This window comes from Sander lucioperca, chromosome 7, assembly GCF_008315115.2.
Source record: "Sander lucioperca isolate FBNREF2018 chromosome 7, SLUC_FBN_1.2, whole genome shotgun sequence".
NCBI classification, from domain to species: domain Eukaryota; kingdom Metazoa; phylum Chordata; class Actinopteri; order Perciformes; family Percidae; genus Sander; species Sander lucioperca.
The window spans coordinates 9,768,393-9,784,176 of NC_050179.1; the positions used below are offsets into that span (position 1 = coordinate 9,768,393).

At 39.5% G+C, this 15,784-nt stretch overlaps 1 protein-coding gene across 1 annotated transcript; it reads right to left on the reverse strand.

Moving 5' to 3' along the window:
- Window positions 1–284: 284 nt before the first annotated feature.
- Window positions 285–11,130, reverse strand: LOC116038724 (transcription factor 12-like). Its single transcript, XM_031283319.2, has 13 exons — window positions 10,923–11,130; window positions 8,339–8,438; window positions 7,455–7,600; window positions 7,243–7,366; window positions 7,074–7,144; window positions 6,582–6,678; window positions 6,395–6,468; window positions 5,458–5,634; window positions 4,639–4,750; window positions 4,350–4,503; window positions 2,494–2,723; window positions 1,533–1,711; window positions 285–1,300 (listed from the first exon to the last, which is right to left on the reverse strand). Exons 1-12 carry the CDS (start codon window positions 11,085–11,087, stop codon window positions 1,569–1,571), a joined length of 1,593 nt encoding a protein of 530 aa, XP_031139179.1. The 5' UTR covers window positions 11,088–11,130; the 3' UTR covers window positions 285–1,300; window positions 1,533–1,568.
- Between the last annotated feature and the right edge of the window lie 4,654 nt (window positions 11,131–15,784).

Below are 15,784 nucleotides of genomic sequence, written 5' to 3' on the forward strand. Positions count from 1 at the left end.
TGACACTAACAATCTAACAATGACTACAACCTTCTTATAATGTAGTATATGATCATTTATAAGTCACAAAGGCCAAGTACTTTTACTTTTGATACATGCATTTTGCAGATAAAATTTAGGTAATTTTCCTTAAGTACACTTTTGAATGCACTTGTAATGGATTAGTTTTACATTGTTGTATTAGTACTTTCACTTATTTCTACACTATACTGTATGTATACAGTACAGTAGGTGTGTGTGCATGTGTTTTACTAAAACATATTACAGAACATACAGACACACACTATTTGAAAAAAGACATTTATTGCTACATTATCATTTTGACACATGCCTTTAGGCTACTTCAAACTGTACACGGACTGTACATGTTATGATATTATTATTCAGATTATGTTTGATTATTATTTGTTATTTGTTTAGCAGTGTGATAAGCAAACAAGACATCAATTATTCTGGAATACTGTATTGCTCAGAGCATGAACTGTGGCTACATCTAGTGAAACTGCACAAGGGTTTTATTATATAAAAGTAAATAGAGACATTATGAAATTCACAATATTTGTATAAAAGATAAGTTACATAACTTATAAAAAAAATTTAATGTTCTATTAAAAACTCAAACATGCAAAAAGCTTGGACTACGTCTGAAGAGCAATAATTACACTGAGAAGAAGGATTCTGTCCACCAGTGTATCATTAAGTGTAATCCTGCTACAGTATAACACATATTTGTAACAAATATACAAATAACAGATAATGCCCACATGTTAAAGAACATTCTCGGAGATCTGTTCATTCACAGAATGGTCAAACTCCTGAACACACAAACACACACACACACACACACACACACACACACACACACACACAAACAGAACAGCTCACACACACCACAGGACAAACTGTTGTCTGAACACACAGATGTGGGAATGTCAGTCCTCTGAGCTGGTGGAAATCACAAGTGTACCTGGTAAATAGTGATACACTGTCATAAACATATCTGGATCTGCCAAAAAATCTAAAACTGCAGATGACACCTCATCACTACTGGATTTCTTCCTTTAAGATATATTCAAAACGGACAGATAATCAATAAATATACAAAATATGTACAAAACATCTGCAGCTTACAATGCATTTGTCTGTTACAAGTTAAGTTTAGGCACAAAGTTAGAAGTCCGTTTGGGAAGCGAGGAGATGATTGTGAGAGGTGGACACCTTCCATTCTGGTCCGAATTTAGAAGAAACACTGGATGTCCAAAACAGCTGGACGCTTCCTGGGATGCATTTCACGCAACATCTGTACATCAAAGACACAGAGATAATTACTAAATGAGACCTTTCATATAAATATTATTACAGTAATGTTCCAAATATTGTTTGGTAGCATTAACATTTTTTCAACAACAATATTCTTAAAAAAAACATATATTTTCTGCTGGCTAAAAAACATATAACATGCATCTATCAAATGCTTTCACAGATGTATAACTGTTTACGTGACTGTAACTGCAAAAGTGAATGTTTCCTACTTGATTGCTGGATTTGCAGTAGTTATTATTAGATGCTCAGAGGTGGCCCATGGGGTTTGCTGGGTCTGTCAGGCTGGGATGGAAAGCGAGATGCATGGACTGTGGATCCGTCATGACTGCAGACGCCTTTTCTTCCTCTCTTCTCCGCAGACACGCTGCCTTCGGGTTCAGGTTCCTCTCTGTGGGATTCAACAATGGGTTAACATTTGACTAAATAAAAAAGTTAAAGACGTATACCCCTTTGTAATGCAGATTCAGGAATTTTAGTTCTGGGGACACGGTTTGAAAATACCTCATGAATTCTGCTTTGGATGTCGACTTTTCTGTCATTATTAATCTTAGTGTATCACCAATTATTGTGTCATAGTGGCTTTAAAGCAGCTCTAATCAATATTTGTGTATTACTGATCAATTTGACTACATGTAGGCTATTGTAAAATACGTCACTCGTGACCAACCCACGGACAATGCACCAGATTGCTGTTTCTCTCAGCTCACTGTTTTCATTTTACAGCTCCCAATTTTAATGTTTTGGTTCACTCTCTCAGCTCTCATCAGTGTAGTTTTGGGTGAAAAGGCCCACTGTACACTACCTGCCTAGCATCAAACAGCAAACAGATGAAGTTAGTGACTAGCTGGTGAACATAGTTTTTTTTATGATATTTCCCTCAGGAGTTGGTGGGCAGAGCTAAAACTTGCACTCATCAGGTGGATATGACAGATGAAATGATAATGTTGCCCAATTTCTGCTAATTGTGTAAAAAGCCAACTGTGTTGCCCTCAAGGTTTAAAAAGATATTTCACTCTGGATAAACTGTGACTAAAAACATGTTTAGAGTCTGTAACCAACTGGTTACTGTCCTACACTTATTCCCAACCCCTAGTTGGCGGTTTCTATCTTATCTTCACTCTCTACATTACGTATTTGACTTGACATAGAAACATCTTAGGATACACTGACCTCTGACTTGTTGTTCCAGGCTAAGGATCACTGCCACGGCCTGGTGCAGCACCAGCAACTTGGTCTGTGGCTTCTCACTCTTCAGGTGCAGCTGACACATGTGGCCCAGCTCCTTAAAGGCCTCGTTGATGTCCCGCACACGCAGACGCTCACGGGCGTTGTTGGCCATCCTCCTGTCGCGCTCACGTTCGGCCTTCTGCTCCGGGCTCAGATCCTCATCCTCATGGATACTACAACATCAATCAGATTTAAATGAGAAAACACTGGTAAGGATGCTAATTAACAGTTACAGATTTAACTGATGTTAAAGCTTCAGTGGATCACACATAAGAGTTGAGTTATTTTTTGGGTCTCTCTGCCCTCTGCTGGTCACAGAGCTGACATCATGTAATTGAGTCTCCTATTGTCATCCGTGATACCCTAATTTGTTCTGTGAAATGGGCTTACATAGTAACACAAACACACAAAATGCTAATGTAATCAAGCGCACATTTATTAATAATTAATCTATGAGAGTATTTATTTTTGAAAATTTTTTTTTTGTTTTTTGCACATCTCTACTATAACTATAGATATTTAAGTGATGCACTTTTAGTCACCTTTTAATAATTATTTTATTTTCAATCATTGTCTCATTTAGTTTGAAAAAGAAACCAAAACAAAGAAACATGTCCAGTAGAAAAAGTGTTGCTGGGCGATCGTTTACATATGCCAACATCGATTTCCCTCAACTAGATTATAGATCTAAAAAAAAGAAAACATGGTTTGTCCTTAAGTGACCTTTGAAACTGGAGACACCAGGACGTACACTCAAAGTAATATGTGAGATTTTCAACAGTCTGGCTCATTTAGACTAAAAAAACAATTAATAATTAATAAATCTAAAATGCCATCCTTCATCATCAACGATTAAGTCTGATGTCACAGATAGAGCTGAAACTATCTGCTGATTAATTGATAGTTGATAAAACAGAAAATGAATTGGCAATTGAGTGAGTGATGTGCAACTGAATGCAAACATTTGTTAAATTAATTTATTAAGCAAAAAAAAGTAAAACACTCCCTATTTCCAGCTTCTCAAATTTGAGGATTTGCTGCTGTTTAATTGTGTAATTTGAATATATTTTGGGGTTTTGGACTGTTGGTCAGACAAAGCAAATATTTAATATCACACTGGCCTCTGGGAACTTGTAACAGAGGTTTTTTGAAAATTGAGAAAAAGAATTTTATTATTATTATTAGATTATTCAGTAAAAGTTGTCAGTTGCCATTCTAGTTACAAATAATACAAGTGCAGTGAAAACTCATCCTATACTGCATGTTACTCTTATACTGAGGACAGTGGTAGGATACCGGTAGTATAAAAAGACTTATTTTGGCACCCCTTGTGTTTTGGAGATTTCTTTCCGATAACTCCACCATCAAAATACACCTTTCAATCATTTATGTCTTAAGCATTTGCTGTATGTCATGCCAGCTCCTCTTTTTTCCTCATTTAATTTACTGCAACTTAATGCAACATGAAGAAGAAATATGAGGGGGAGCTAAATAGGCTCGCTTGGACACAGCTGCCCTTCACAGCAGGGGTTCTGACAGACAGTGTTTTACATTAGTGGAAACCGAAAGGCAAGAAGGCTCTACTTGCCTTTGAGTGAGGGACTTTTATTTTGAAATCTGCTGTACTATTTTACTGTCACAAAATACATATATTCATAATTATTTTTTAATGAATCATGCAAACCACAATTATTTTAGCACAGTGAGTCTTCAATGATCACACTGAACTAGTTTTTCCGACCAGGGGAATGCTGTTTTTTTCCTACTAAGTAGAAAAGCAGGAAAGTGGTACTGTTTACCTGTTACATCCGCTGTTTTCTCCTTGTGTTTTGTGTTCGCTCTCCTCATCTGATCTCTGGCTGTCAGAGCTGTGACTGTGATTGGTGTGCATCATCTCTTCCCTATGCCCACTTTCCATTTTCAGCTCCAGATTACTCTGAACTCCCAGACCTCCTGTGGGAGATCACACATAATTAAAAACATATACAGCATACATATTAAAAATGTGAGATCTCTTAAGTCCTAATGGCTCAAAGGTTCAAACGTTCAGATAAAAGAGGTGAAATATATGAATGCAGCAGCCTTTACCTCCACTTTGCATGGGCTTAAGAGTGGCCCTCTGTCTGGCTGAATATGGGTGGCCATTTTGTGTGCGGTTCTGGAAGGCTGAGTGGTTGTTATTCATATTGACGGCTTCAACCTTTATGACACACAAAAAAGGAATGAGATATTAATATGTTCATAAGACACCAAGCCTGGCTCAGTCACATACAACTTTTAGATCCAACCAATGACAAATAAGTCACAAAACCAACATCTGCCTCCTCATTTCCGGCGTAATACTGGGTAGATCTCTCTCTCTCTCTCTCTCTCTCTCTCTACAGAATTAATTTAATCTCAGACAATCTTAATCCTTCCCTTAAAACTACTATATACTCCCTACACATATCACTAATTCTCTTCAGGAATGATTCACTTTGGACAGACACATCATTTGGAAAAATAAAAGTGAGAGAATTTAATACCCCCCCTCCCCCAAAGGATTACACTAAAAATCCTTTCCATATATACTTCCACTCCAGCTGGGCCAAAATCCCCATGTCTGCTGAAAGGGAAACATGCTGGAATGGGAACTGCACAATACAGGCGTCCCCCATAACCCCACAGTGGAATTAGAGTCTGCACATAGTGAGCACTCTCCATACAAGGGTGACGCGTCACAGCGCTCTCCCATTGTGCTCAGTTTCCTATTTCAAGGACAACAACCTTTACATGAGGAAAACATGCAGACATAGCGGGTGGAAAATTCCTGAAACTGAATACCAACACACACACACACACACACACACACACATAGGATTTCCATACACGCTGCCCTGTCCTTCCATCAAAGAAAGAGTTGCTAACCATGGCTGAAGTGTGACAGGTGAGCGGTAGAGTGCTGGCTGATCCCAGGTGGCCGTGGAGGTTCTGGTTTAGCAGGCCGTGGATGTCAGTGGGTAGGCCGGCTGTGGGGCCCACAGCGTGGTTCCTCAGGACGTGGATCACATCGTCCAGTCTGTCTAGTCGGTCCTCCACCTGAGACTGCAAACAAAATGTTTTTTGTAGCATTTGCCAATCTGGACACAGTTTTTAATATCCTTTAAAGAGTTAAAGATGAGACATTTTGTTTTAACAAATTGCAGCTCTATAGTTCAATATTTTGAGAACTAGCATTATTTACATTCTTGCCAAGAGGTATCTGACAAAATCAATACCACTCTCATGTCTGTGCATTAAATATGAAGCTACAGCCAGCAGCCAATAAGCTTAACTTAACAGGCTAACCCAGTTTCCAGTTTTAATGCTAAGCTAGGCTAAGCTAAAGTACCAATCTTCTCTGCTAACTCTTGGCAAGAAAGCAAATAAGCCTATTTTCAAAAATATGAAGCCATTTCTTTAAGGTGACCATCATTCCAAAAAAAATCAGTCCACACACTTTATGTACTTTGCAAACTGTAAGTTTAGTTTTAGTTTTCCTTGCTTTGTAGCCATTTGCAGTCTCTTCTGGGTGTTTGCTGCTGTGTATAAAATTATTATATTGGTATTTTTTATAATAGTCCAAATTCATGTAGGTATGTGCACATGTAGGTATTTGTTTGAATATACTTTTATTTAATATATTTATTTTTAGTTTTTTTTTTATACTGAGTATATATTTCTTGTCTTTTGTACTTTATTGCATTTTTTTCCTTATTATATTTACTGCAATGCTCTCATGAGTTTCATTTATTTATATATCCATTCATTCATGACACAATACTAATATTAACATCAGGCATGTGATATCATATTAGGTCTTTACCAATGATATAAGTGAAGACTCATAGTGTGGTGACACTGGTGCCTGAACTGAACTCCGGGGCCACATGTTGGTACCTGAGAGGAAGAAAACAACCAAATTAAGACCATAAAAGGTTTGGAAAATACAGAATGTAAATAATATTTCACTCTGGGCAGCAGCTACAGCAGCATGTGTTACTCCAGTTTACCTGCAGTTTCAGCTGCGTTGGGCAGCGGAGACGGAGACCTCACTGGTGTGGACGAGCTGGAGGGGAAGCTGCTGCTAGTGTGATCGGGGGAATAAATCTGGCAGCAGACAGGGAGGGAGAGAGAGAGAGAGAGAAGGAGGGGGAGGGGGTGGAGTGTGAGTAGGGCATGGATCATTTTAAAAGCACAACTTGTCATTTCTGTGTAAGGTTTTACAGCTGCTGCCACAGCCTTTGGAGCAGGCTCGTAACCTGAACTAAACTCATCAATTCTGGTCATTTTACTAGTCAGCAGCCAATAAAAAGTCCAGCAGCACGAGAGTAGCCCTACGTTAATATGCACTAGTCTGTTACAGGCAGGGACAAGCCACTATTTTCCTTTTGCATTATGCAGCTGGGGCTCTGAGGGCTTTGCTTTATGCTCTGATCTGACTGTTTGAACATAACACGGCATAGATGAGCCGGGCTAATTGGATTAAGGTGGTGCATACTTACAGAGGCCAGAGCTTTGCCTAAGGTATCGCCCGTCTGTGATCCTCCTGACACATGTCCCTTGCTCCCTGAGACTGAAACCAAAAAAACACCAATTGTAAGATATTACAATAAAGAGCAGATTAACTAGAGCTGAAATAAGCAGTGAAGATTATATTCTCCATTTCCTGACCTGTTGAATTCTCTGAGGTGTTGATTGACGGAGTGTGTGACGCTGTATTGTTGCGGTGAAAAGTGGACATTGGTGGGAGACCCCTGTTCATGTCAGCAACCATCACTGAATGTGGGGAGTAGTCCTGAACAGTAAGCAAATACAAATTACAGTCAGCAGGGGTTAAAAGGTGCTGTGCTGTCAAGAGCCAAGGTCCTGGAGGTAAATCTCACCAGGTGGCTGTGTTGTGGCGGCTGCAGGCTGCTGTGTCTCCCCGGCTGTGTTTGGTGGGTTGTGGCTGCTCCCAATGCACCTTCATAGCCCTGCTGGTTCAGCCCATTTACAGCATTCCAGATGTCGGGCGAATTGCTTGTCCCCTCTGAAATAGATAACAATATGTTATAGCCGGCACTGGAGCAGCATCTCAAGCAGCAGTTAAAATCATAAAGTTCTACAGCAGCCTATCAGTCAATCAATGGCTGGAAAATGTTAATTTATATAACTGATGTGATAATCTTTGTCTGAGCTCTGAGAATCATAGGAAATGTGCAGTTTTTAAAGGCTCTTTAAATTTGATACTCACATTTCAATGTAATCTTAATTCCATTTTCATGCCATTGTTTGAATAGTTCTTTTAGGTGGTTCTTAAGACTAAAATATATAATAAACAACTATTGGATGGACTGCCATTAAATTTCCCATTCATGGTCCCCAGAGGATGAATCCAAGTGACTTGAGGGGATCCTCTGACTTTCCCTCTTGCGCCACCATGAGGTTGACATTTGTGGTTTTAAGTGAAATGTCAACAGCTATTGGATGTATTGTAGTCAAAGTTGATACACACATTCATTTCTCCCTAAGAATGATTTTTAATAACTTTGTTGATTGTCTGATTTTTTATCTAGCACCATCATCAGGTCAAATTTGAATTACTTTGGTTTATGACCAAATAGTTGATGGCTGTTTTGTTATCCCTAAAACTCATATAGTATGTGTATATGTATCTAGGTGCCACCATACTAAAGGGATGATAGGTTTGAGTTGCTGAACCAAAGCAGAATGATTCTTATTATAGTCATTGCCCCGCTACTAAAATAATGATGGTTGTTGAGCTCACCAAAGAAGGTGCTTGCGAACACATTGCTGTGGGCCTTGTTGGACGAATGTGAAGATGAGTTCTGGTTGATGTCGTCATTAGTGGGAGACTGCCCATAAACCTAAGGAGAAGAGCTTGTTTAAGGCATTGTCAACTTTGAACCACGACATAATGTACACAAACAATATTTTTCTGTGTGTCTGTAATACTCACACCAGTCTTACTGACAAAAACACATGAATATTGTGAGTGTGAGCTGAAGCAACAGTATTACAGAAACAAAGCAGAGAGCTGATGCACACTTAGAGCATTTGCGATAATCCATAAGCTGCAGATCCATGCACCTCCTCATCCGGATTTAGGAACCATTCACCATGAGAAATCCCTGCCCTAATCATGATCAGGTTTGGCTGGCTTCAGAAGACTGAGATACAATTTCTTCCCAAATAAAATTGCATTGCAGGCCTTCTTCTATTGTGTCCTCAGAAAGAAACGAAACAGAGAACTGAGTTTCACCCTAATGACCCCAAATAAAAGGAAATATAGTAAACAGCAAACAGATCTAAGAATTTAACTTTGGCTAATGTTTTTTTTATCTTTTAATTGTAAAGCACAAGGCTAGAAACTGCAAATATGCAGACAAAACACACCAACACATGCTCACTCACTCAAACCCACCAAGAGGTCTGGGCTGCACCTGCACCTCCCTCGATTGCTTTGATGTGCCCCAGGAAATGAAAATAAACCTCCCTGCACAGCATCAATGGGGTGTCAGTTACCCGGACGACAAGTTCTGTAAAGCAGGCTATTAAAGACTCTCTTGAGTATGCTTGTGCTAGCACACTCACAGGCTTACACACACACACACACACACACACACACACAACCGTGACCCTGGTTGGCATGAGTCCCATGGTGATTGTGGGCTTGGCCAAACAGAGGAGCCCCTGCCGACACTGGGCCCGTCTGAGCCGCCATGGGCAGCATATGGCGAAGGATAAAGCCAATTGTCCTCCTTACCATCAGCATAGCAGGCGACCCGTTAATAATGGTCACACCCCCGCCCCAGCACGCCCTCTCTGGCCCCCGTTGGAGAGGGGCCATCACCATGGCATCCTCTTTTAGCATAGCATTGATTTAGGAACCATCAATCACGGCATCACAAATGATAAGGGACTTTTTTTCAGCAAATAAAAACCACAACTAAGGGAGAATTTAAATACTATATAACCTTCATAATTGCTTGAAATACTTATTTTAAACATGTGTCCTTTTTGGGCAATCTATTAGTTGCATTTTAAAAGTTATTTTGATCTATAATGAAAAACAACAATGTACAAAAAAAAAGAAACAGCTATATTATTTTCCTATTGTACTGTAAATGTACACAGCATTACCATGCTAGATGAGTGAAATATCAACTTGCTATTCAGGGCCTATGCTGTGCTCCATCACGGCCAACTCCAGCCACATGCAACCAATTTTCTGCCTCTGTGATCCACGATGTCTGGATATGGTTAGTCTCACAGAGATCAAAGCTGCCTTTGATAATGGCAGCAGCGGTGGAGGGACTGCTCCAACATAGCAGGGTTAAATCAAATAGAAATAGAAGCAATCTGCTTCATGTCAAGATGTTTTCTGCTGCTAGGCTTGACTACATGGTGCTTTGCTAACAGGAAGCAAGAGTCTCACCGGTGCATTTCAACATGAGATTGTTAAAACCACAAGTGAGTGAGGTGTTACTGAACATTATTTTCGGTGCTGTGCATGGTGAGTTGTTATAAGTTGTTTGATTTGTAGCTAATCATGATTTTGATTCTCAAAGAATAACATTTTTAACTTGGTTTAAATGCTTTTAATGGGGAACCAAACAAACAAACAAGTGACCAATGGGCAACTCACAGAGAGTTTTACCTTGTTCTTGCATTAACTCTGGCAAGTTGCAACTACTGAGGTAAGAACAAGAATAAGCTTACATACCATGTACACACAACTCTTCAAGGAAGTAATAATGACACATTCCGCACAAACAGACATGACCTCCCCAAAACACAAAAACCTTTCTCTCACTCACTCACTCACTCACTCACACACACACACACACACACACACACACACACACACACACACACACACGCACACACACGCACACACACACACACACACACACACACACACACACACACACACACACACACACACACACACGATGATTCAGCCAGATAAAACAACCTTACATCCCAACAAATGTTCTGTGCAGAGTAGGAAGGATCCCCACCAACTCTGAAAGGCCTCATTAAAAGGTATATGCAAATGAGAAAATGTTAAGTTATAATTCTCTTAACTTTTATACAGGTTGCACGTGAATGAATTTCTTCCTGATGCAACATTTTGGATGTCAGTTAGAGAACACTCTCTTCAACCAGTATCACAGTAATGGATAAAGCTGGAAACCAGTGTTTCATTATGCAAGTCAACAAACAAACAAACAGACCATCTGAGAATACTATCAAAGAGTCTAGGAGGAGCATCATCACCAAACAAACTGACAGTTCCATGTGTCCTCTGAAAATAAAACATAAATATATATAATAAATGTACTCACTGGTTTCATGTTGTAGCAATACATCAATGAGTTGTTGCCTGTGCCAGAGACAGGATGAGCACAGTACATAACTCCGTCTGGTTCAGTGCAAGGCTCCAAGCTCTCAATACAGTCCACAAGCAGCTTGTCTGTCCGTGTCTTTACTAATGTGGATGTAGTCCACATGCACTCCTTCCACTAACCTACCCCTGCTGGTCATGCAGCTACCCGCAGACAACTTATGCAAATAAGGGCTGGACCATTCCAGGCAGCAGAGAGGGGTGGCCAAGGGTTGATGCTATTACTGTACTACAAGCCTGGTCTAGAATATTATAAGCAATCTTTTTTTTATTTTATTAAAGAGAAGTCTAACAGTAAACATAGTCAGGCTGTAGTGTTTGGTGTGTGTTGATTATTAAGGAGTCTGTTTGTGCAAAATGGCATCATTAAAATATCTTGTAATTATCAGGGAATTCCCCACCGACGCATGATCAAACACCTTGACCACACCAGGGAAAAGGAAAGAAAAGCCATAACCAGAGTGGGTTATACATTTTGTTTGTTCAGCTGTCATCCTTTTCCTATGACATCCTATGTTGGTGTAAAATCACATGCAAGCAAGCTCAGAAATCCCTGTAAGCAGTGATGACGGTGACGATGATTATCTCCTGTTAGGCAGGTAGAGGTTTCCAGTAAACAGAGGCTACCACACCCCTTTCTGACCTACATGTACAAATAGATCCAAATCTTTAGTTTGTAGGCACGTGTGGCGTGTTGAGCTCCTGAGTTATTTATACATAGCCTGCCTGGGTGCTGTGTTAATGTAAAACACTTAAACAGTCAGACTTCCTGTGATAAGTGAAATCCACTGTCCACTGGCCTGGTGCTGAAACTGACAGTGACCTACTGCATGTGCCAACACACCACTAAGATTTATGATTTCTGGGTACTTTCTTCAGAAACCTGTCATAGGAAGTCTACTGTTCATATTCAAATACTTGAACAGCCAGAATAGAGGATGTGTAAACAGTACAAGGAACTGACCTGCTTTATTTTGTGCAGTATTCTCTGTATGTTACATAAACACAATTTGCCAGAGAGGGAAAAAACACTGCAGTTGGCATGATGCTCAGTATGCCACACTGTCCTGGCAAGGCATTTTGTCCTAGAGAGACCTCACAAGAATCCAATCAAATAATTCCTACTGAGACATCAGCCTAGTCTTTATCTTGAACTCGTTGTCTTACTAACCCTCCAGTGTTTACACTGAAGCCGCATGGGACTGTTTGTAATGTGGAATCTTTCCATAACATCTATTTCTATTTAGGTCATTAGCAAAATGCATGTTGTGCTTCCCCAATGTATGACTTTTAATGCACAGCTAGTGCAGTTTAAAAATAGTCAACTTATGTTTGTAAAAAAAAAAATATTTAATGAACCAATAGTGTTTAGGAAGATATCCATCCTGTTATTTAAGCAGCAGGAACATAATAAGAAGTCCTTCATCTTCAACAGAACAATCATTTTTGGACCTTTCCTTCTTTTTCTAGGAATAGTGTCTGTCCTACAGTTATTATTGTTTTCACTAAGTTAAGATGCAGGTTATAAAGGCAAATTGTCCTTAATGCAGGTGTCTTTAGCCAAAAATGAATAACAACATTCATTTACAAATGTTCCAGGAACACCAGTGGCTACTGAATGACCTTTTCCTCTGACAGAGATCAGTTCTCCTAAGCATGCATAACACACACACACACACACACACACACACACACACACACACACACACACACACACACATCTTGGGTAAATGATCCAAGAGCAAATATATACAGTCCCCTAACCCTGAACTTTGCATCAATCTTAGTTAATTGCAGTCTTGTCAGGAGTGCGATTATTCAAACAGGTAATGCAAATGTTAATGAGTTCAAATTTGCATATCTTTATTTTCCCATGGTTGAAATGTCATTGGTTATGACGCTCTACAATAAAGAATGTCACTCCTGATGGCCCCCTGATACGTTGTTGACCATTAGGAGGCCAAAAAGGAGCAACTGAAGGGGATAGTGGAGAAATAAAGAAGGAGCCATGCTTAAAATAAAAGAAAGTAAAAATGAAGACTTTTATGTGCAAAAGAAATAAAAACACATGCACACAATCACACCATCACTGCAGCCCTCAGTTATAAAATTCAATTATTGCAGAATATATTAGTGAAAGGAAAAACTCTATATTGGTGTGGCCCACCAATAAGAACACAAAGAAAGCATACACCCATTTGCAGTCTGAAGTCATGGTTGTCCTTTTACTGTAAGATATGCTGTTGTGCATACTACGGCTGCAACACACATTTCAAGTGTTGCTGGCATATTGCTCATCGTCATGCGCCTGATTTGACATGGCTTAAATAACTATCTTCCTGCCAGTGATTGGCATTCACACAAGAAGGGGTGAGTGGGACTGGGGAGCAGATGGTGACATTCCACATGACCAAACTGATCAATCAGCATGCTGAGGCGCAGGTGCAGCACAGGCGGGCAGCACCACACCATCTATTTCACCATCTACGGGGCACAAACACATGGGCACCAATCGTGGCACCCTGAGGGTCTGCATGCTCCTCTGTCCCGCTGTGCCAAGGTTGATGACATCAGAATTTCCCATCCGCTCTTCCACAGGACGCCAAGAAAAAAAGGGAAAAAAACACTGTATAAAATCTGCAATGACAGCCCGGCCTGGGATAGGTTGTGTAAGTGACGTCAAAGCCAGGGACTCCCATATTTAATTGTGGTACTGAAATGATAAACCAGAAGGAAACATGGCTTACCTACACATTTTGGAATTAACAGTGTTATTTATGGGACATGGCAACAGTATTTGAGGGGTAAAATGTTTAAAATGTCTTCCTTATTGCAGGCACACTGTGGATACTTTAGAGGACCCCATCCTAATATTCAGGTTGAGCGTTTGCAAAAAGATAACCTTTAGTTACTTTTATTAATCTGCAGATTGTTTTTTTCAATTACCGGTAATTGCCTCAATTAATGAAGTTATTACAAAGCCTTTAAAAAATAATTGTGTGCACATCCCACCTTCTGGCAGGTGCAGGGCAAATGAGAAATACAAAATTGAAAAAAATGTAATGTCCGCAACACTGCTTTAAGCTCCCATATTTAATACAAAGGCAACGTTTCGACCCTGCTGGGTCTTCTTCAGGCAAACGCCTTTGTATTAAATATGGGAGCTTAAAGCAGTGTTGCGGACATTACATTTTTTTCACGTTATTACAAAGCCTATCATCATTTATCATAACCCAAGGTGATATATTATGACAAATTGCTTTTTTTTTTGCCCATAAAGAACATTCTCATGATGCCAATTCTCCTTAAAACATGAACAAAACAAGTTAATGGACTAATCAATTAATCGATTAATCCTTTCAGCTCTAGTTGCTTAGTTCCTATCAATTTAAACAATGAATCCACTGAATGAATGAATAAATGAATCCAATGAGCACTTGCATGCTTGAACTAGAAGTAGGTTACCAACAACAGTGGTGCTGATTTTGCCAGACAAATTAAAATAGTTTGGATTATACTGTACATCAACCATATGCTTTTCTTAAACAGTATTTTGTTTCTACTAAAGCAATTCATACAGAAAATATCTGTAAATTATTCCCTTGAGCGGACATGTCAGTGATTGCATCTTAATAGCAAACTACTACTAAACCTACTACACAGAGGTAGGCATACAGAGAGAAGCGTGTTGGCTGTGGTGTTTGATACCTGCTAGCGTGACTCTGTGCTGAGGATCTACTGTATCTTCAGGATAAGACCTGAGCATGGCACGCTGATCTTAAAGTCTGGCCTGAGTGCAGGAAGAAGTGGGGGTTGTAAGAGGATTGGAGCAGCCATGGCTGCACTGTGCACGTGAGAGCCAGACTCACCGACCTCTGCACCACGGTGACCTCGCTGTCCCACATTCACCAGTTCCTACGAAGACGAAGGCAGCTTTAGGTCACTGCCGGTCTAATGTGTGACCTGCTTGATTTCCAGGGAGCAGGTTATGAATTCATAACAAAATAACTGGTGCTAGAGAGCAATTAGTGTGTTTAAATGTGCTATATTAACAAAATGTACAGAATATTAGCTTTAATTGCTTTCTCTTAAAATTAAATTAAATTTAATTTAATTAAAAAAAGAAAAACATTGTTGGGTTCTTGATATAGATACATATATATATATATATATATATATATATATATATATATATATTTTTTTTTTTTTTTTTTATGTATATATTTTGGGCTTTTTTCCACCTTTAATTGATAGGACAGCTAGGTGAGAGAGAGGGGGAAGACATGCAGGAAATCGTCACAGGTTGGATTCAAACCCTGGACCTCTGTGTCAAGGCATAAACCTCTCAGTATATGTGCGCCTGCTCTACCCACTGAGCCAACCCAGCCACACTTCTTTATATATTTCTCATTATATTTATATATGTCTTTGAATTTTAAGTAGCCTGTATTTAAGTTTAAGGGAGAAAAGATTTGCCGGTGTTTGGCAAATATGGCACAGCATGATTCCATTGAAAATGAACATTTTGTGTAAAATTTGAATAATCAAGCAATGTACACATGTCTCAGAACTAAGTATCTACATTGAGGAGATATTGTAAATTGTTACTGTGTCATATTTGGCTATATGGGTAGAAATGGCCACAAAAATGGCAGCAACTTTGGTAAGAGTGTCTTAACATTTGGAGGAATGAGCAAGGGCAAAGACTACTGAGATGAGACCTTACAGCCCAAATCAGAAGTGACAGGAGATTGACAGTAAAATAAATCAGTCCAGAATAGCCAGCAACCGGAGGTCAAAAAT